The sequence below is a fragment of the Lissotriton helveticus genome, chromosome 12 (assembly GCF_964261635.1).
Source record: "Lissotriton helveticus chromosome 12, aLisHel1.1, whole genome shotgun sequence".
Classification (NCBI taxonomy): Eukaryota; Metazoa; Chordata; class Amphibia; order Caudata; family Salamandridae; genus Lissotriton; species Lissotriton helveticus.
Window position 1 is genome coordinate 675,033,936 of NC_136073.1, and position 22,300 is coordinate 675,056,235.

At 46.0% G+C, this 22,300-nt stretch overlaps 1 protein-coding gene across 7 annotated transcripts in view; it reads left to right on the forward strand.

The window, feature by feature from the left end:
* The window catches only part of CENPT (centromere protein T), a 1,192,572-nt gene that overhangs the window by 535,956 nt on the left and 634,316 nt on the right, over positions 1 to 22,300 (forward strand). For all 7 annotated transcript variants that reach the window (XR_013603874.1, XM_078671348.1, XM_078671349.1 and 4 more), the window contains exon 9: positions 1,259 to 1,331. Coding sequence is in view for 6 of the 7 variants with exons in the window: in XM_078671348.1 (XP_078527474.1) it covers positions 1,259 to 1,331 (73 nt within the window). In the remaining variant the exon portion in view is untranslated. The remainder of the gene's footprint in view (positions 1 to 1,258; positions 1,332 to 22,300) is intronic.

Sequence of the window (22,300 nt, forward strand, 5' to 3'; positions counted from 1 at the left end):
TACAGTGGGTTTGTCAGCCAGCAGTATTTTACTTTTTAGAATTGGCATGCTTTCATGTTGAGATATTTTTCACTTCCATATATAGTAAGAGATAGTTGTTTATCAAAGATGAATTCATGGTAGAGAATTTAGATTAGGATGAAGTTTCTCTTTATTAGTAGCTAGTTAACCTTTACTATAATATCTAGATAAATATATTGCCCCGAGTATGAGGTGGGTATCAATTTTTGCAGAGACAGAATCATCCTGAAATAGATGTTGGTGTGGTTGTGTGGTTAGTCTAGGCAGGAAAACTAGGTTTACGTCGGGGAGGGCAAGTTTCCAATGATGTAACAATCTGCACAAAATGTCACATGGTATTCATTCAAGCCTAGAAAGCTCATGAGTAGGTATGGGGCTCTCAAATGTACGTATCCTCATTCAATTCCAATGTGATTGTGTAGGAACATTACTATAGGAAGTACTGTGCTAAAAAAAGTAAGAATTTCCGTCGAAGCATGTATTGTATTTATACATAAACAAGGTGTACGAATGTGAATTTGTAGTGCAGATGATGCAGTGTTCACATAGTGCTTATATTTGCATCATTTAATACACAAAGGCCCTGTACAATCTCAAATGGTTCTGTCATCTTCTAAGATCAAGTAATAATAGGGAAGTTCAGTTGAATTCACAATCTCTTCTTGTTAACTTTAGATGTCAACCGATTAGGGGGGTTTTGTCGGTGTTTCCAAAGTGTTTGAGGGGAGTCTTCTCAGAACGTCTTCATCCAACTACCAGATCACCTTAGTGTAGGTAGGATACTGTCAATCATCCACTAACTCCAAGAGTCTTGTGATAGTCAGTTACCACACGGTTGCACCCATCTAACGGCTTCGTGATTTAAAACACAATATTAAGGCAGGAGAACTTCCTGCTCCTCACTACAATATCTTGCTCGCTCAACCGGTGCAGAAATGTGAGACTGCGTCGTCTGTACTACGCATTCACATTTCCACAACTTGTTTGTATTTGTATAATTTAGGGAAATGCTTGCGAAAATTGAAATGAAGTTAAGGAAATCAGTATATGATGAGAAAATCTGCCAGAAGTTGAGGAAACTATTTTTGAAGAACAAAATGTCCTCTTTATTGATTTGTTGTTTTATTTAAAATGCCCCATTCTTGGATAGGGTGGATTTTATGGATTCTGGAGAAAGGACAATATTTCTGTTCTGAAACTTTTTGACTTACTGTTTTTTTCCCTTTTTTTTTTTTAGAGATGAACAGCACTAGACAAGAGGAGACCAGCATTAATGTATCTTTGCCAAGCAATGTTTCGGACTTCACACGGTATATACAACTTTGAGATTTCCTTTAACCTTTCAGTTCTTTTTTTAAAGTGAAATAATGCCGCATTACTAAGTAATAAAAAACAGAGTGAAACGTACCAACCACACAATTAACAGTTGTTTTAATATGTTCATGTTATAGAAATCTCGCATATATCCTTAAATGTAATTTTTTTATAAATGTGTTTTATTTAAGAATATTTGCTAATCTTATGATACTATCTAATTTGTATTTCCAAACATTTGATAAATATTGGAATAATCATTAATAACACCCATTGTAAATTACTGGAAAATATAATCTTATCAATCCTTTGACTTCTTTGTTTTCGTAAAGAACCATTGTAACCCTTTATTTTATTGACTCTCTAAATACCACCCTCTTTTCTGGTAATTCAGGTTTAACTGAATCTGAGAATAGATATGGCCAAGCTGCTATTGTGTAAATATTACCAATTCAGCTTCTCATAAATGTTGTGTAATTGATTTTTAGTTTTTTATGTGTTTCATTTTATGTGACTGGATCACAGGTCCAAAGGGTATGAAACGGCCTCACAGAGTGAAGGTGATTGCACATTTACAAATTGTACATTCCTGTGTCTATTTCCGTTTGAACACATTTCCTAATGTATCTGTATGCCGAGATCAGTCAAATAAATGATGTTAAAGATTACCTCAAGAATGTTGACTCAAATGTAAGAGGTTCAGCAGGGACTCAAAGGTAGAAGAATTATGGGAAGTAAATGTAGTTTATGGATACGTTCACATTGAAATAAATACCTTTTCTTTCTCATGGGATCTTTTTAGATCGTTCTCAAAAACATTGCAGGAGTATGGTATACAAATCTCCGACAAGGGAGAGTGCTTTAGGGCACAGGCTTGGAAAGACTGACTGAGTGTGATGTTTTGTTAGCACTGGGGTTTCTAAGAGAAAAGATGATTGTTAACCTTATCAGAAGCCTCTCATAAATTGTATAATGCTGCAGAGCTGTCCAGGTTCACCAAGAGACATGGCCTCTTGGAGCTACAACATTAATCCATCTTCTAGGACTCCATGCAGCTTCTGACACTGGTGTCACGGCTGACTTTGAAATGTCCCTGACATGAGTCGTCTTTAGATCGGCAGTCTAAGGCTTGCAGAGCCATGCTGTCTCTGGTAGGTAATTCGGCCAAGAAACTCCCCCAACAAAACCAGCAGATCCAAGATTACCCAAAGTTGCTGCTTGCCTTGTGCAGTTTGAGCTCTGTGTGCATAGTCAGCAGATCGCCGACTCTCCTAACAGAAATTCGAGGTGCACCTAAAAAGATAGCTGGCTGGAGGTTGATGGAAACCGTTAACTTCATTGCACCCACTTACATTATAGATAAGGCATCATTAAATGCTGGTAGCATAGCAGTTTTCAGACTATAACTGCCTAAGACAGAGTTTAAAATCATGGAGCAGTTTATAATACAATGTGAAATTTTTGAGTTGTGGCTAGGTGCCAGACCTCTTTTGGGTCCATAATTAAGCTGGTATTACTGGACCTCAAACTCTGGGTTGGGGGCCTTTTTCACCGATGTCCCGGGGCCTGACCTACAACAGAACTGCAACCTGTGTGCCAAATACACCCTTTCCACACTGGAATCCCTGGGTACTGCGAGGGAGGTATTCGGAGGGAAGGCGGTGTTGGCTAGATACTCAAACAATAAGTACTGTGCTTTTCTTTGTAAATCACATATCAGTACTTATCAGCTACATGGAGCTATCAGTGCTATGAAGTTCTAAATGCACAGTAATATTCAGTTGTAAATCTGGAACAGGTGTGAGCTCACTGTAATATTGTGCAAGTAGCTTCTCTGGTTCTGTAACGTATAGGCCAGTCTGTATACATCTCACTACTAAGGTCCTTTAGGGTGCTTTTGTCCTAATGGATTAAATAACACACATGCGTACTGCAGCTGGCATCTTGAGCATGGACGAGTAATTGTTCTCCCAGCAGTGCATTGTGACAACTCTTCCTTTTCAGAATTTCCGCTTTTGTGCTCGAGTATAGTGGCTCTGGGTGGGAGTAACGCAGATCTGGCAGCACCCCAAGGTCCTTTTGCTAGTATGCATTCTCTTCCAGTGCGGTGGCTTGGATCTTTATTTGCAAAGCTTGATGTTGTTTATCAAAGGTGATGACGCTGGCTCCAGTTCAGGCACCCAAAACATGAGCACAATGAAGTCTCAAGACTCTCCACCTGACTGTCAGCGGCCTTCTGGAGTTGCACTGAGAATACAAAGGGCAGGCTCTGCCAAAAACATTCTGCCTCCTTAACCATGCAGTGTGTAGACTCATTTCCATGTTCAACCTAAATGGAAGTACTGGGGTAAGTGATACTCATCAAGTCCCAGCTGAGAGATCACAATTAAATAATTAAGGCAGCCCGGATCCCCTCATTCATACTTCATTGTCTAGGCTACACCCTTTGCCTCTGGAATGCAAGGAGTACATTTCGATTGTCTGTGGAGGCTGTACTTACATTTTGAGCTTGGTTTTAACTAAATGGTTACTACTGGTCTCTGCAGCCACACGCTTACAAACAATATTGGGTCTGGCTATCTGTCACCAACCATACTAGACGCTCCGGGCATGACACCACAGTGTTCTCGGCATTACATGCAATTGGAACGTTACACGTTTGGGGCCTATAAGCACAAACTTATCCGTGAACAGAAAAAGATCTGATCAGTATTAACAATCAGGGGAATGGTATGCTGCCACTGCTGCTCAAAGTTTATAACCCAGGACAAAGACAGTATTCCCATGTTGATTACAGAGCATGCTTTTTGCCCTCCTCTGAAGGAAAGAACTAGGATATGAGTATCGATCAGTGATGAAAAGCCTAGACCTCAATGCTCATGCTTAATTGTTGTTTGGTAGGCCCCAAAAAAGTCAGGGTGCCAGAAAATCTTTTGAATGGGGCGGGGTGCAAGCCTTTAATACCATGTGAGTGGACTTTCCCATCTCAACACTACGAAATACTCAAAGACTTCAGAAGGTTAATTTAAAAACTGTGTGAAAATTATTTCAAGTTCTGGTTGTTTGGAGGCTATTGTAATGTGTATGATTAGGATTCCACTCACTCGAAAGAAGGAAATGAATGTGACAGAAGCTTCAATGAGGGGTGAGTGTGTTATTTGGGCCTTAGATTAACAAACCTACCACCCGCAGTCATTTCTGAAATTTTGAGATCTAGGGGAATCCAGAAAGGGGTGGCTTGCGGAATCTCAGCACATTTACTTCCCAAAATGCAATACAAATGTCAGTTTGGATAAAAAAAATCACAATTTCTTCAATTTTCTGTGATAGAAAATTCTCAAACTTCCTTCAAATTCCAAAAGTCCTCACATCAAACTTTCCCACACGTTGTCTGATAAAAATGTTACCCTCATATTTTTGTGATTCAATGCATGAGAGAGGGACAGGTCAAAGCCTTTACCATGTGAAGACGACATTTATGCTGCGGTGACTTCTCAATGTTTTGCCATTTTTCTCTCCGTTATGAGAGGCCAATTCGTGCATATGTGGTTCTTTTTGGGAGCGCTCGGAGGTGGAAATGTTGCTGTTCATTAAAAAATCTGGAACCTTCAACCACATAAGTGTGCTCCTAAATCAGTATTTATTTCACCCAAATGTTAATATTTGCAGGGCAATATGAGTGAGCATAAGTGATAATATCTATGCAACCCACTGTGAACTGTGATCTACCATGTGTCTAGTTTACAGATGGGTATCAGGTTAGAAGGTTTTCTTGGGTAGACAGCATACCCAAATACCACAGCTGCCCACACCCCAAAAATCAACCTGAGTTCAAGCTTCTTTTATGTGCTTTTGACTCTTGCACATTTCCGGTCATGTACAATAAATTCACTCACAATTTAATCAGGACAAATGTGGGACTTCAAGGTGTTACGACATTTGCTATTTTGTATTGAAATGTTCTATACTTTTGACTTTCTATTGTAAGTCAGTGTTGACAAAAATATGTTTAAAAAAAGCTTCCTTAGAGTTTAGGTAGAATCAGGCATTAAGGGTAGAATCAGGCATTATTGTTATAGAAATTACCCTTATCCCAAAACTGATTATAGAGCAGATTTATGAACATTAAAGGCATTGCTTTCACATGTCCTAATTATTATTCATCATAATTTTAATTAATTGATGGTCAATATAAAGTGAAATTACATGAAAAAGGAAGGCTCATTTGTTGGCTTTGAGTATCATAGATTTGTGGACAAATTACAAACCGTATTCATCACTGTGACCAGATTAGTCAGATGGAGGTAATGTATTTCTTTTGTGGGCCTTTTTCTGTGCAAAAAGGTACAGACTAAAACCTATTTTACCTTATTTTGTTAATTTTGAGATGGACTCCCACGCCTAACCATTTTGGTTGAGAAGGAGCAGATCTTCCCTGCCAATATTAGACTTATTTTCTTGTCATTTTTGTGGATATTTAGTAAAGAATACAAACGGGTAAAGCAAAAAATTGTTTTTTGGGGGCAAATAGCATTAATTCTACAGAAATAGCTTGTGGCAGAGGGGCCTATACGTTTAGCAAATTCCATGGATATTGTGGTTATTGTAGAAGTAGGGAAACCGATTTGTTCAGCTTATGAATTCACTCTCAAACATCATGTCACACAGCTTCATAAAGTTTTTGTTTTCCACCTGACAGAGTTCCCATGAGACACAGGGTCAAGACTGGTTTGTATATGGCTGGGTCTAAACTGGGTTGTCATGGTGAGCAAACAAACGATGGATTTAACCCATATCTCTTTTTTGGGGGTGAATGTTTGATTTGCTCTTTATTCGGTCCATCATCTGTGTCTTTTGATTTCTCGCCTAAGAAAGGGCCTAATGATATCCCTTCCCCACTCTATACTGTAGAGGTGGAAAAACCCTCAGAGTAAACTGTGATAGTTCTCTATCCTTTCGGCCACAAGCACTAGTTGTGGCACGGAGGTGTTGCAATTTGATAAAATCTCTAAACAAAAGTTCTTTGATTTCATCTCCTACTCTGCAAGGAAAACAGTGGCAGTAGCACTGATGAAGTCAAGATTAGATTATTGTGGCAGCTTGTATGCATGCACAAATAAGTTTGTGCTGAGGAAACTGCAAACAGTACAATGCACAGGCGCATGGCTTGTACTGAAACTGCTGCAACGCTCTTCGGCCTCAAAAGCCTTAAGTGGCTACCTAGCCATAAAAGAGGACTATATGAATCCTGTTAATTACCTTTAGAGCTTTCAGATCTTTAGGACCAAAATATCTAATATCCAAATTTACACCTTATGTTACTACGCACCTGCTCAGATCCTCATCTGCAAACCTTCTCAAACCCTTCTTCTTCAGATGCAAGCCAAAGGGGGTAAATCCCTGTCCAAATCCTGGCGCCTTCTACCCAGTCATTTTAGAGCTACTACATCAGAAACTCTCTTTAGGAAAGTTCTGAAAACCTGGATCTTTGCATTCTCGGACTCCTTGTGCTCCTCTCTCATTTAACTATTCCGTTCTGGTTAATCATGTTAACTGAAGCCGGCTAATCCTCTGCTCAGCGACATGAGGCTTCTTCTGGAGCGAAAGCAGCGCTTTACAAATGATAAATACAAAACTAATACAATACTATTGCTTTCTAACCAATCGGTCTGTGTTTGGTGTTCTTTCTTAGATGGTTAAGTTTGTTGGTGCTATACAATTTCGTATAGCCTGGTCTTCACGATTCTATTATAGTCATGGGAGTCACTTTTGGAGTTCCTATCTTCATTAGATGATGTTCTTGTCTTTTTACTTCAGTGTGTCAATTCTTAGACCTACTGTGTTTTGCATATATGCACAGGATTCTGTCCTGACACTTGTTTTTCCTTTCACTCAGGGCTTACAAGTGTTGTCCTTCTTGTTCCTTCAGTTTTGTTGAATCCTGCTTTTTGTGGAACTGCTGTTCCTCATATAAATATATATTGTGTTTATCTAATTTTCCTCTCCTTCCTATTGGTTTATTCATTGTTGGTTCACAATTTTGGACCTTATGCTTTATGCAGCTTAATTTCCCTTTGGGACTATGTTTTTCATTGGCTTCTGCGTTGCTGGATAGCCTTTTCAGTCTCAGTCTCAGCCTTACAATAATGAGCCTTTACTCACCTTGGCCTGTTTTAGGTCCAGTTCAGCTTTGTATTCTTTATGGCAAAGTTCCTTTTCCTGTTGCCTTCAGCAGGATGTGGCTTTTACCAGCCCCTTTTTGGTCTCGCCTATGCAGAGCACATGTGCTGCGTAGGAGACCTTTAGCCGTCGTAGAACTCTTTTTCCAAGCACGTACTCGTGCTTGTGGCGGCATACAGCTTGCGGGAGTGCACAGCGGTGCACCACAAGCACGAGAATGTGCTTGGAAAAAGATCAAACAGCTGATGCTTAGTGCGCATGCACTCCCCCCACCCCTCCCACTTGTGTTCTCTGTTGTTACTGCCCCTCTCTCTCTCTAGATCCCTTCTGTTAATTTTCCCTCTATAGCTCTCTCCAGTAGTTGCTCTTCTCTCTTGCTCTCTTGTAATTTCCTCTTTCTATATGTCCCTCTTCCTATTGACTCCTTATTAGCCCGAGCTCTCCAATATAGCCTTGTAGTCTAGTCTTGGGGCTGACACGTAATGGCTTAACTTCCCAACAGGCTTGCACCACTTGATAGGAGCACCCGGCTGAGGCAGAGGGTCGGCCTGCCCTGAAGCACTCTTCCTCTGAGAGGACTCAGACTCTGTCTTGGATTTGTTGTGACCCCCGCTAAGCGTTTCTCCCGCATGGCGCCACTGGATCCTGCTCGGGACCGTGCTTTTCTATAGGGTATGCCCATGCAATTACGAGATGACCTTCTATTTTCCAGCGGTCTAATTGATACTACCGCTTTTCACATTCCACGCGGTAACATTGACTGATTGCAAGCATTACTTAATAGAATTTTGTTGCACTACTTACAGTGAGCCTATTCTCTAAATAATGGCACATTCTTGATGTTCATTTGGCTTTTCCTTCTTCACGGTGGCCCATATTTACGTGCATGGAGCTTGATATGGTGAATTTTAATTCTTCCTGGCCCATAATTAACGTATATTGATTTCACTTCCTCAATCATTAGTGGACCTACTTATTATGAAGCGATTTCTACATGCAGTGATTCTAACATGGCGCTTCTTTACTTGTAGAATCCACGATCCCTTAGTGGATCCTCCGAGCAACTACCTGCGTGGCTCACCCCTGGAACCCTTAATTTGTGCATACTTCCTACCTTTGGACGAGACCCTATGCCGTTTCCTGGATCCGTACACACATGTGCTTCCTCCACCCTCTCTCTCTCTTCCTCCACCCTCTCTCTCTCTCTACCTCTATCTCTCTACCTCTATCTCTCTTACTCCACCCTCTCTCTCTTCCTCCACCCCCCCCTCTCTCTCTCTCTCTCTCTCTCTCTCTCTCTCTCTCTCTCTCTCTCTACCTCTATCTCTCTCTACCTCTCTCTCCCTCTCTCTCTACCCCTACCTCTCTCTACCTCTCTATCTCTACCTCTCTCTCCCTACCTTTCTCTCTCCCCCTCTACCTCTCCCTCTTTACCTCTCCCTCTCTCTACCTCTACCTCTCTACCCCTCTACCTCTACACCTCTCTCTACCTCTCTACACCCCTCTATACACCCCTCTCTATACACCTCTCTACCACTCTCTCTCTGTACCACTCTCTCTGTACCACTCTCTCTCTACCCACCTCTCTCTACCCACCTCTCTACCCACCTCTCTACCCACCTCTCTAACCACCTCTCTACCCACCTCTCTACCCGCCTCTCTACCCGCCTCTCTACCCGCCTCTCTACCCGCCTCTCTACCCGCCTCTCTACCCGCCTCTCTACCCGCCTCTCTACCCGCCTCTCTACCCGCCTCTCTACCCGCCTCTCTACCCGCCTCTCTACCCGCCTCTCTACCCGCCTCTCTACACACCTCTCTCTACACACCTCTCTACACACCTCTCTACACACCTCTCTACACACCTCTCTACACACCTCTCTCTACACACCTCTCTCTACACACCTCTCTCTACACACCTCTCTACACACCTCTCTCTACACACCTCTCTCTACACACCTCTCTCTACACACCTCTCTCTACACACCTCTCTCTACACACCTCTCTCTACACACCTCTCTCTACACACCTCTCTCTACACACCTCTCTCTACACACCTCTCTCTACACACCTCTCTCTACACACCTCTCTCTACACACCTCTCTCTCTACCTCTAAGTGGCAGCCGGAGCCTGATAGCACTGCTGGTCCTTTAAATTTTTTTAAAAAAAAGCATTGGCACAGCCAATAGATCTCGCCTTTGGGACCTTATACATGTTTAGTTATCCAGTACAATATCCTTGGTGCAACAACATCAAGTGTTGCAAGGCTAAACAATTGTAAGGTCCCTAAGGCGAGACCTATTGGCTATGCCAATGCTTGTTCAGTCTTCTGTTCAGCTAGCATAACTTCCTTATGCTTCGCTGGCTCCTTTTGTTGATTAGTATGATTTCCTCTCTTTCTTTTCCTCTGTTTCTTTGTACTATGTTGCTAATCGCTCAGCCTCATGCTACTTAAGTTCATGAACATTAGCGTGGTGATGTTTTCTTTTTATCGTTGATCTATTTGATTTATCGCTGTATTATGTATAGGTATGTATATATGCATCTTTATATAAAATGGTTTTGTGCGTATCTAGATTTTTAGGTTTCTATCGGTTTATAACTTTTCGATAGTCATGAGTATGTCTTAGACACAGGTTTATATATCTTTGTTTCTCGATATCTTTGTCTATATTTCTTTAGGGTAACACATCCTCTGTGTCATCTTTTTAAGCTATGTCTAGGAGCATTGCTATTTTTTCTCCACCTTGCTGCGGGTCCTTCCTGTTGTGTGTGTCTAGCGGGGTACCACTGCCTGGAGTTCTTCCAGAACAGGACTTGTTTTAGTTTGGTCCTCGTGGGTTTGTCGTGGAAGCATGCCTCCTGGTTCCCTAATTGAACATGTGTTTGAGGTTTTTTCATGATGTTTTCACCCCAGATAGTTTCTGTTGCTGTGGATGTGTGGGGCTTTGCTCTGTAACGGTTTCTGAGGCCCTATTTTTTACGGGCTTCAGCTATTTATGGTTCCAATTCCCGCCTAGGGTCTGTGTTATATGGGATCATATTGCTTGGTGTATTTTGACAGTTTTTTTCCCCCATTGCCATGGGTTCTCCTTACTCATGCCATTGCGTGTCTATTTTACTGGTATTATTTGTGGATTTTGATGGTTCTTATGGTGGGGTGTATTTTTATTCTTATCTAATTTCTCATTTCACTGGTTATTTCTGTCTTTCAATAGACCAGTTAGTTCTGTTTTCAGATTGTTTGGTAAGGGCAGTTTTAAGACCCATCGTAGCTTTGGTTTCTATATCTAAGGTAAGGCATCTGCGGCTAGATGTCTCTATCAGATGGACAAGTTACTTACCTTGGCAACGCCTTATCTGGTAGAGACATACTTTAGCCGCAGATTTCTTACTGACCCTTCCAACTTGCACATTCTGCAAACTGTTTTCTTTTTACCTACAAGATCCTTTTCTTTAAAAAATATTTAGTGTGTTACCACTTGTAGGGGTTAACTCAAAGATGCATATCTTTTTGGCACACTGTCTCCTTACACAAAATCAGAAGAACAGGACACTTGTAACTACGTTACACAAGGTTTGTAACAGACTCCCCTCATAAACGCTATTTTATTATTCGTTGCGGTTTATGTTGTTCTTCCGCCCCACATAGTCGTTGTGGCATTTATCATCGGGTTGTCTGAATGTGCTGTATGCCAGCCTCAAACCTGAGGCAACCTCTGGTGTTGCGTAGTAGTGTCCAGAGAAATGCACTAATACCCCCGTTGGTGAAGGTAAAGGTAAAACACCCATCTACATCCTTAGGAACATTATAATTGGTGTAGGATGTGATTAGTGATTAAAAGAAACAAGCATTGAAAATGCAATAGGTCTCGCAATAGAAGAGTTTGACATTTTTCGTTTTGCAAATGGATGAGTGGCGTTGCGTGGATGAGTGGCGTTGCGTGGATGAGTGGCGTTGCGTGGATGAGTGGCGTTGCGTGGATGAGTGGCGTTGCGTGGATGAGTGGCGTTGCGTGGATGAGTGGCGTTGCGTGGATGAGTGGCGTGTGTGAGTGGCGTTGCGTGTGTGAGTGGCGTTGCGTGTGTGAGTGGCGTTGCGTGTGTGAGTGGCGTTGCGTGTGTGAGTGGCGTTGCGTGTGTGAGTGGCGTTGCGTGTGTGAGTGGCGTTGCGTGTGTGAGTGGCGTTGCGTGTGTGAGTGGCGTTGCGTGTGTGAGTGGCGTTGCGTGTGTGAGTGGCGTTGCGTGGATGAGTGGGGTTGGAATGCAATAGGTCTCGCATTAGAAAAGTTGTAGTTATTGGTCTTGTAAATGACATAATTTATTTATTTTTTCGTTGTTAAAATTGCTAAATTGATGGCTTTGTCATTTACAATGCCAATAGTTATAACTTTCGCGAATGTGACACCTATAGCATTTGGAATGCAACATGTTTTGTATTTACGTGACTTATATGGCAGCTCTGGTCGTTATGCTACATCTCTAGATAGTTTTATCTTTCGCAAATGTGACACCTATTGTAACACAATATGTGTTGTGAGGGTGAGTGAGGGTGAGGGGTTGAGGGTGAGGGGTTGAGGGTGAGGGGTTGAGGGTGAGTGAGGGTGAGTGAGGGGTTGAGGGTGAGGGGTTGAGGGTGAGTGAGGGTGAGGGTGAGGGGTTGAGGGTGAGTGAGGTTGAGGGTGAGTGAGGGTGAGGGTGGGTGAGGGTGAGTGAGGGTGAGTGAGGGTGAGTGAGGGTGAGGGGTTGAGGGTGAGTGAGGGTGAGTGAGGGTGAGGGGTTGAGGGTGAGGGGTTGAGGGTGGGTGAGGGTGAGGGGTTGAGGGTGAGTGAGGGTGAGGGGTTGAGGGTGAGTGAGGGTGAGGGGTTGAGGGTGAGTGAGGGTGAGGGGTTGAGGGTGAGTGAGGGTGAGGGTGGGTGAGGGGTTGAGCGTGAGTGAGGGTGAGGGTGAGTGAGGGTGAGGGTGAGTGAGGGTGAGGGGTTGAGGGTGAGTGAGGGTGAGGGGTTGAGGGTGAGTGAGGGTGAGTGAGGGTGAGGGGTTGAGGGTGAGTGAGGGTGAGGGTGGGTGAGGGTGAGGGGTTGAGGGTGAGTGAGGGTGAGGGGTTGAGGGTGAGGGGTTGAGGGTGAGTGAGGGTGAGGGGTTGAGGGTGAGTGAGGGTTTGAGGGTGAGGGGTTGAGGGTGAGTGAGGGTGAGGGGTTGAGGGTGAGTGAGGGTGAGGGTGGGTGAGGGTGGGTGAGGGGTTGAGCGTGAGTGAGGGTGAGGGTGAGTGAGGGTGAGGGTGAGTGAGGGGTTGAGGGTGAGTGAGGGTGAGGGGTTGAGGGTGAGTGAGGGTGAGTGAGGGTGAGGGGTTGAGGGTGAGTGAGGGTGAGGGTGAGGGTGGGTGAGGGTGAGTGAGGGTGAGTGAGGGTGAGGGGTTGAGGGTGAGTGAGGGTGAGGGGTTGAGGGTGAGTGAGGGTGAGGGGTTGAGGGTGAGTGAGGGTGAGGGGTTGAGGGTGAGTGAGGGTGAGGGTGGGTGAGGGTGGGTGAGGGTGAGGGTGAGTGAGGGTGAGGGTGAGTGAGGGTGAGGGGTTGAGGGTGAGGGTGGGTGAGGGTGAGTGAGGGGTTGAGGGTGAGGGGTTGAGGGTGAGTGAGGGTGAGGGGTTGAGGGTGAGGGGTTGAGGGTGAGGGGTTGAGGGTGAGTGAGGGTGAGTGAGGGTGAGTGAGGGTGAGTGAGGGTGAGGGGGTGAGGGGTTGAGGGTGAGTGAGGGTGAGGGGTTGAGGGTGAGTGAGGGTGAGGGGTTGAGGGTGAGTGAGGGTGAGGGTGAGGGTGGGTGAGGGGTTGAGCGTGAGTGAGGGTGAGGGTGAGTGAGGGTGAGGGTGAGTGAGGGTGAGTGAGGGTGAGGGGTTGAGGGTGAGTGAGGGTGAGGGGTTGAGGGTGAGGGTGGGTGAGGGTGAGTGAGGGGTTGAGGGTGAGGGGTTGAGGGTGAGGGGTTGAGGGTGAGTGAGGGTGAGGGGTTGAGGGTGAGTGAGGGTGAGTGAGGGTGAGTGAGGGTGAGGGGTTGAGGGTGAGTGAGGGTGAGGGGTTGAGGGTGAGTGAGGGTGAGGGGTTGAGGGTGAGGGTGGGTGAGAGGTTGAGCGTGAGTGAGGGTGAGGGTGAGTGAGGGTGAGGGTGAGTGAGGGTGAGGGGTTGAGGGTGAGTGAGGGTGAGTGAGGGTGAGGGTGAGTGAGGGTGAGTGAGGGTGAGTGAGGGTGAGTGAGGGTGAGGGGTTGAGGGTGAGTGAGGGTGAGTGAGGGTGAGGGTGAGTGAGGGTGAGGGGTTGAGGGTGAGTGAGGGTGAGGGTGAGGGGTTGAGGGTGAGTGAGGGTGAGGGGTTGAGGGTGAGTGAGGGTGAGTGAGGGTGAGGGGTTGAGGGTGAGGGGTTGAGGGTGAGTGAGGGTGAGGGGTTTAGCAATGGCAGCTGTTTTAGATGTTGCTAATTTGTTGTAGTAAATAAGTATGCGAAACAATGTATAATTTGTATATTAAATTTTAATGTTTAATACAGCATTTTTGAAAAAGTTGTTCTTTGTATGTAATAAAGTATTGTGAGAGTACTTGGTGCTTGGTGATGTGAGAGTGCTTAAAGGGTGGTGAACTGAGTGCTTGGAACATGAGTATGTGACAGTGCTTGAAGGCTGGTAATGTGAGAGTGCTACGAGAGGGCAAAAAGTTTTTTTTTTATTGGGGGTTGTGCGCCTCTCGAAAGAGGTGCAGTAACCCTATGTTTCTGCAAAGTTATTTTGGTGAATGCTCCTTTTAAAGCGTTGTTGTTTTAAATGTAATGCATGAGAAGTAAAGGGGGTAGCAAGTACATGAGCTACAGCTTCATTATAGTGGTATGCTTTTCCACGTAAAATGGGATGTACTTAAAAGTTGAAGTTTTTTTTCATATTTTTCTTTTGTATTTTTTGGCAGTAGGGAATGTGAGAATGCGTGGACGCTGTGAATGTGAGACTAATTTAATATTGGTGATGTCAGAGTGCTTGTAGCCTGGTGATGTGAAAGTGGAAAAAGTGTGGAAGCGGACAGTGGTTAGAGTAAGGCGATATGATAGTGCATGAAGCATGGTGATGTGGCATTGTTTGGAGGCTGGTGATGTGAGACAGGTTGGAGCCTGTTGATGTAAGAGTGCTGTCCGCATATTTGCTATTTGGAAAAGCATGTTGCAAAACGCAAGGGGTGTTAGGCGCCTGTCGACAAAGAGGGGTTTCCGGAATTTTTTTACCGATTTCATTGAAGTAAAAAGCAATTTCTGGGGCCGGCGAGATGCCACTTTACATCAGCTTGGAGCAAACGTATTTGGCATGCACCTCTTATTGAAAAAAGCGATTACATTCACTCCGCATGCACGCCCTTGAATTGTTTAAACGTAGAGTGCAAAAAACGACACGGGAGGCCTAAAAGTCTTTGTTGTATTGGGGAATGTGGCCCTCTGGAGAAAGAGGTGCAGTAAACCGGGCAAAAGCGAGACGGCAGTTTACCGACAGTCAGACGCCACTTCATTGCAGGTCACGGCGGGAGTGCTTAGGGAGACTGATTACTTTGAAAAATAAAGACGTGTGCACGGCCTGGGCCTACTTGTGACTATCTTTGCGTAAAAGCAATTTCTGGAGCCGGCGAGATGCCACTTTACATCAGCTTGTAGCAAACGTATTTAGCATGCAAAAGGCGATTACATTCACTCGCGTGCACGCTTTAGAAATGTTTAAACGTCTTATTGTAACAAGCTTCTGTGATCTGCGACACGGCGGGCAGGGGAGGGGGCGGAGCGGGGAGAGGGGAGAGGTGCGACACGGCAGGCAGGGGAGGAGAGTAGGAGGAGGAGGGGGGAGGAGAGTAGGGGAGGCACGGCCTAGCGGCCGTGCGCTTCAAAGTAGATAAACAAGCTTATGTGATCTGCGACACGGCGGGCAGGGGAGGGGGCGGAGCGGGGAGAGGGTGTGAAAACAGCAGGGGCCTGGAGTGCGGCTGAGGGAACTGATGTGCACGCGCTTTTAAGCTCAATGCACATGCGCATTGAGCTTAAAAGTCACGGGCACTGCAAGGAATCGCCACGATTCCTTGCAAGTTAGTTAAAGAGTGGTTAAGCCGCAATAGTCTCGCAAGCTCGATGCGCATGCGCATCGACAGGCGAGACCTAAAAATGGATATGCACTATGAACAAGTTACTGGTTCTTTGCATATCACTTTATCGTCAACATGTTTCTGCGCCTTTATGCACGTCAGGGTCCAGGGGCAGAGCCAGCACTGTACGCGGAAGTCGCTTCCGATGCGGCCTGGGACCGATGGTCCAATTACCCCTGACGAGGAAAGCAACCTACAACTATAAGGTCAAACCACCGTATCAAAACTGAGGGAAAATTAAGATTACTCAGTGAATACTGCACAAGTTGTGTGAGTATTTTTAAAACTGTATTTTGTATTGTTCATTTTGTGTAATTGTCCTGTCCTCACGACCTCTTCAAAGTAGGCACTATACAAGAGTAATATGGTCCATGACAAAAAACATTCAGAAACACACCTTCCTGGAATTTGAAAACACTCCAAGGGATCACAGGGCTAGTACAACATGTGGAATGTAAATATGAATGAAATCACTGACATTAACATTTTTACATTCATTTATCAGTCGTCAATGAGTGCTTTTGGCTACAATGTTATGGGCACTGAATATATAGGGATATATACATAATAGGGACTTGTTTCAATGTCCACTATTAATTACTACCAGTTCTTATACCTGGACAGACCCGGCACAATTTAAGCCCTGGCCAGTGGGCATGGTGATAGAAAGTATTGGAAACATACTGGGTGCTTTTGATGAGATTGGACGCTTGACTGGCAGAACTTTTTAGGCTAAAATATAACAAGCCTTGGCAAAGCCAAGAGGTCTTGCTTATGCAAGAGCTATTTATTGGCTTTATCAATTGTTTTACCCATGTTATACACCAGTGTGGCTGCTGTTCAGCATGGCAAAAGTTTGTGGAGTAGTGTCATGGAGTAGATTGTATGGATTAGAGTGGCGTGTGCTTTGGATTGGAGTAGACAATTCCCAACAGGTATCAATAGGAAGACAATTCAATGGGTGTATGCAATATGCATTACAAAAGAAAGAACAAAGGAGTCACTGTAAATTTGAGAACAAACGGGTATTATTCACCATTTAGAAAGCAAGGCAGGTCTTATGCAAAATCATACAGTTAAACAGCACTGTATACAGTAAATGGGGTGACAACCCGGTGGCACTTGGTGACCACACAGCCTAATTTTATGGCGCCCTACGTGTTTTGTACTCCTGAAATTGAATCTTGTTTTAAGTGATTATTACTTAAATCTCTGGAGCCATTACTCTGTTATTTCCATTGTCACTTCGCGCCGACCACGCTGTCTTCACCCCTGCACTTGCACCTCCATCACTATTCACTGTATATATTTATGTATATATCACTTGCACCAAGTGCCACCGGGTTGTCACCCCATTCACCCCATTTACTGTATACAGTGCTGTTTAACTGTATGATTTTGCATAAGACCTGCCTTGCTTTCTAAATGGTGAATAATACCCGTTTGTTCTCAAATTTACAGTGACTCCTTTGTTCTTTCTTTTGTAATGCATATTGCATACACCCATTGAATTGTCTTCCTATTGATACCTGTTGGGAATTGTCTATGCTTACAGTCTACACCCATCCCAACTTGGTCTATGGGTTCCCTCCTGTTCATCCTACACATTGGATTGGAGTAGATCACGTGGAAATTGTGGTTTGCAATTTATTTATATTCTTACAAACACAATCATATCCCACTCCAAAACCTAGTCTTCACCAGTTTAGCACACATCCTTGTACATGCCGGTTTGAAATTCCTCATGCAAGCACGAGAAATGAAGGCAGTTGCGTCACTTCAGCCTAGTGCAATGATGTCCTCTGTGGCTGTCAAGAACTGATGCTGAGTTTGATTGCAAATCTGCACCCCAGCATGCGATGAGGAGAGAGGTATCGGGGAATAAAGCCTTGTGGTTGTTATCACCCTGATATCTTTTACAAATGCAGAGTGACCCCAATGTTGACATGAGCCGCTGAAGAAATGGCCATAATAACATGATTGACGGTACGCAAAATTGACTAATGGCAAAGAGTGCTGCATCAAAAAAGACTTTGCGGGTTGAGGGTTGCTGTACGCCGTGGGGATTGAGTGGTGCTCTAGGCGTGCAGGTTGAGTGGTGATGTAGGCGTTGCGGGTTGAGTGGTGATGTAGGCGGTAGGGGTTGAGTGGTGCAGGTTCAGGTTTTCAGCAGGCACACTCCTTCAGCCGTCAGTGCACACTTTCACCAGGCACACACCACTATCCGTCACTGCACAGCAATCGCAGTATGGTGCACTTTACTTTTAAACATATTCATCTAAAGCGCAGCATGCCACCATTGCTACAAAAATAAATACACACTTTTTTTGGCCTACAAATTATAGACTTTTGTTGCAGTTGGTGTTGCAATATTTAGCAATGCCAATAGCTCAAACTTAATTAACCCGAGACCTATTGCATTGTAAATGCTTGTTGACTAACTTTTTACGATCCTTTTTGATCTACTTTCGCAGTCTCTCGACTCAGACGGTGCCGGTAGGGATGCCCGGGTTTTAAGCCCCTATATTTAACAACAAGGGGTGGTGATGGACAGAGTTTCTGAATTAAGCAGAATACTCTCACCCAGTCAAGAGATCAGGGCTAGATCCAACACCGTTTTTTAGCTCACTGCACCATCCCAGTTCAGAACCTGGCTATATGCAAATTAGTCTGTTCCTGTCCCAGTGCATGATGGGAACAGGGCAAACCAAACTACCAAGCCAATTCTTACACTGGGAAGGAAACAAGCTTCCGGGGACCGGTTTCTGGCATTTCAGCCGTCGTCGGCCCGGCTTGCTTGAATCCTGATGGTGCAATGAGCAAGGGACTCACATCTGAGTATACCCTTCCACGCTTAGGGTGGACAAAATATTTAACAACAAGGGGTGGTGATGGACAGAGTTTCTGAATTAAGCAGAATACTCTCATCCAGTCAAGAGATCAGGGCTAGATCCAACACCGTTTTTTAGCTCACTGCACCATCCCAGTTCAGAACCTGGCTATATGCAAATTAGTCTGTTCCTGTCCCAGTGCATGATGGGAACAGGGCAAACCAAACTACCAAGCCAATTCTTACACTGGGAAGGAAACAAGCTTCCGGGGACCGGTTTCTGGCATTTCAGCCGTCGTCGGCCCGGCTTGCTTGAATCCTGATGGTGCAATGAGCAAGGGACTCACATCTGAGTATACCCTTCCACGCTTAGGGTGGACAAAATATTTAACAACAAGGGGTGGTGATGGACAGAGTTTCTGAATTAAGCAGAATACTCTCATCCAGTCAAGAGATCAGGGCTAGATCCAACACCGTTTTTTAGCTCACTGCACCATCCCAGTTCAGAACCTGGCTATATGCAAATTAGTCTGTTCCTGTCCCAGTGCATGATGGGAACAGGGCAAACCAAACTACCAAGCCAATTCTTACACTGGGAAGGAAACAAGCTTCCGGGGACCGGTTTCTGGCATTTCAGCCGTCGTCGGCCCGGCTTGCTTGAATCCTGATGGTGCAATGAGCAAGGGACTCACATCTGAGTATACCCTTCCACGCTTAGGGTGGACAAAATATTTAACAACAAGGGGTGGTGATGGACAGAGTTTCTGAATTAAGCAGAATACTCTCACCCAGTCAAGAGATCAGGGCTAGATCCAACACCGTTTTTTAGCTCACTGCACCATCCCAGTTCAGAACCTGGCTATATGCAAATTAGTCTGTTCCTGTCCCAGTGCATGATGGGAACAGGGCAAACCAAACTACCTAGTCCTTGGAGACTGGATGGTAGCGTTGGACTTGCACGACACTAATTTTCACATCCCCGTCCTGCCTGCCCACCGGCGTTACCTGCGGTTCACGGTAGGCCACGAGCACTTTCAGTTTACTGTGCTCCCCTTCGGCCTTACCAGCGCCCCACGGGTGTTCACGAAAGTGATGGCGGTGGTCGCAGCTTATCTGCACAGGTTAGGGGTTTCAGTCTTCCCCTACCTCGACGACTGGTTGTTGAAGGCGGGCTCGCCCCGGACAGTCGTCAGCCACCTCCAGACTGCGGTTGACCTCCTGCACCTGCTGGGGTTCTCCATCAATGTGCCAAAGTCACACCTGTGTCCCTCTCAGAAGCTCATCGGAGCGGTTCTAGACTCGGCGCAGTTTCGGGTTTATCCTCCCAAACAGCGGGTTCGGGATATTCAGGCTCTGATTCCGATCTTTCAGCCTTTATCCCGAGTCTCGGTCAGGTTGACGCTGCGACTTCTGGGGCTGATGGCCTCCTGCATCCTTCTGGTGCATCACGACCGGTGGCGGATGCAGGCTCTTCAGTGGGACCTGAAGTTTCAGTGGGCCCAGCATCAGGGCAATTTGTCCGACCATGTCTTGATCTCGGAGAGCACTGCAAAAAAGTTGCAGTGATGGCTCACGGATCGCGGCAGATTTCTCTCCCTACCCCAACCGGAGCACATAGTTGTGACGGACGCGTCCCTCCAGGGCTGGGGGGGGCCACATGGGAGAGGCGGAGATCAGAGGCCTCTGGTCTCCGGCGGAGTCCCGGCTCCACATCAACCTTCTGGAGCTTCGGGCGATCCGGCTTGCACTGAAGGCATTCCTCCCCTCTGTCCGGGGGAGTGTAGGGCAGGTGTTCATGGAAAAACACCACCGCCATGTGGTACTGCAACAAACAGGGCGGGGTGGGGTCGTGGACCCTATGCCAGGAGGCTCTGCGCCTCTGGCAGTGGCTGGAACATCAGGGCGTGACCCTGGTGGTTCAACACCTGGCAGGTTCCCTGACCGCCAGGGCGGACGAACTCCGCCATCGGTGCATGATGGATCACGAATGGCGTCTGAACTCGGACGTGGCGCAAGGCCTCTTTCAGCAGTGGGGAGAGCCTTGGTTAGATCTATTCGCCACAGAAGAGAACGCGCAATGTCATCAGTTTTGCGCGTTGGAATTTCCAAGGCGGCACTCGCTCAGAGACGCTTTTCGTCTCGAGTGGAGTTGCGGTCTATTGTACGCCTTTCCGCCTATACCAATTCTGCCCAGAGTGCTGAAGAAGATCAGGTGCGACTGGGCCCAGGTTATCCTTGTGGCTCCGGACTGGGCGTGAAGATATTGGTATCCAGAGCTACTCAGCATGTCTGTCGATCCCCCGATTCGTCTGCCTCTTCAGGAGGACCTTCTGTCGCAGCAGCAGTGGACGGTCCGCCACCCGAACCTGTCCAGTCTCCACCTCCATGCTTGGAGATTGAGCGGCGACATTTGAGGCCCATTTGACTGGCCTCCTGAAGTTTGTAATGTGATTCTGGCAGCCAGGCGTCCCTCCACAAAGTTGGTATACACCTGCAGGTGGAACAGATTTGTGGCATGGTGCACAGCAGAGACTGTGGATCCACTCTCTGCCCACCTTTCTGAGGTTCTCCTCTTCCTTCTTTCTCTTGCCCAGCAGGGCTCTGCTCTAGGCACTATCAAGGGCTACCTTTCTGCCCTTTCCGCCTTCTTGAGGCTTCCTGATCAGCCTTCTTTGTTCAAGTCCCTGATTGTTAACAGATTCTTAAAGGGCATACTCATATGTTCCCCCCTGTTCCTTTCGTGATTCCCCAGTGGGACTTGAACCTGGTTCTAACTTACCTGATGTGCACTCCTTTTGAGCCGCTTCATAAGTGTCCTCTCCGTCTTCTTACACTTAATACTGCTTTCCTGGTTGCCATCACCTCTGCCAGGAGAGTGAGTGAGCTCCAGGCTATCTCCTCTAAACCTCCCTTCCTTTCTGTTCATCCGGACAAGGTTGTGTTGCGGACAAGACCCTCTTTCCTGCCCAAGGTAGTCACAGCCTTCCACATCGGGCAGTCCATCACCTTGCCCACCTTCTTTCTGCCTCCGCATCCCTCGAAAGAGGAAGAGAGGCTTCACCGTCTGGACCCAAAACGTGCGCTCTCATACTATCTGGATCGCACACGCCAGTTCCGGGTGGATGACCAACTCTTTGTTGGTTACGTGAGCGCTAAGAAGGGACGGGCGGTGCACAAACGGACCATCTCTCAGTGGATCGTGTTGTGCATCCAGGCGTGCTACTCTTTGGCTAAAAAGAAACCTCCTGTTGGGCTGAGGGCCCATTCCACTCGGGCCACGGCGACTACTACTGCCCTGGGCCGGGGAGTCCCCTTGCAGGACATATGTCCGGCAGCTACGTGGGCCTCGCTGCACACGTTCGCAAGACACTACTGCCTGGACAGCCAAGTCCGGAGGGATGGCTTCTTTGGCCGTTTCGTCCTCCAGGACTTTCTGGTGTGATTATTGGTTCGCAGACCCACCACCGGGGTTGGTATTGCTGGGGTATCTATTCTAAGGTAAGGAATCTATCACTAACATGTCTCTTTGTTATGTTATGTTATGTTACTTTATTTCTTTTATAGCGCACGGCAACTCCAATGGAGCATCCCGGCGCTTTGGCAAAGAAAAGGAACAGCATGAAAAGCAACTACACAACAGAAAAAGAGATAAAAGGACTAATTCCTAAAAAGCCATGTCTTCAAGTCCTTTCTAAAAGCAAGAAGACAGGGGGCCGATCTCAGGGACAGTGGCAGTTCATTCCAAGCCTTGGGAGTCAAATAACGAAAAGATCGACCTCCCAAGCGTACACGACGGATTGCAGGGACAGTCAGTA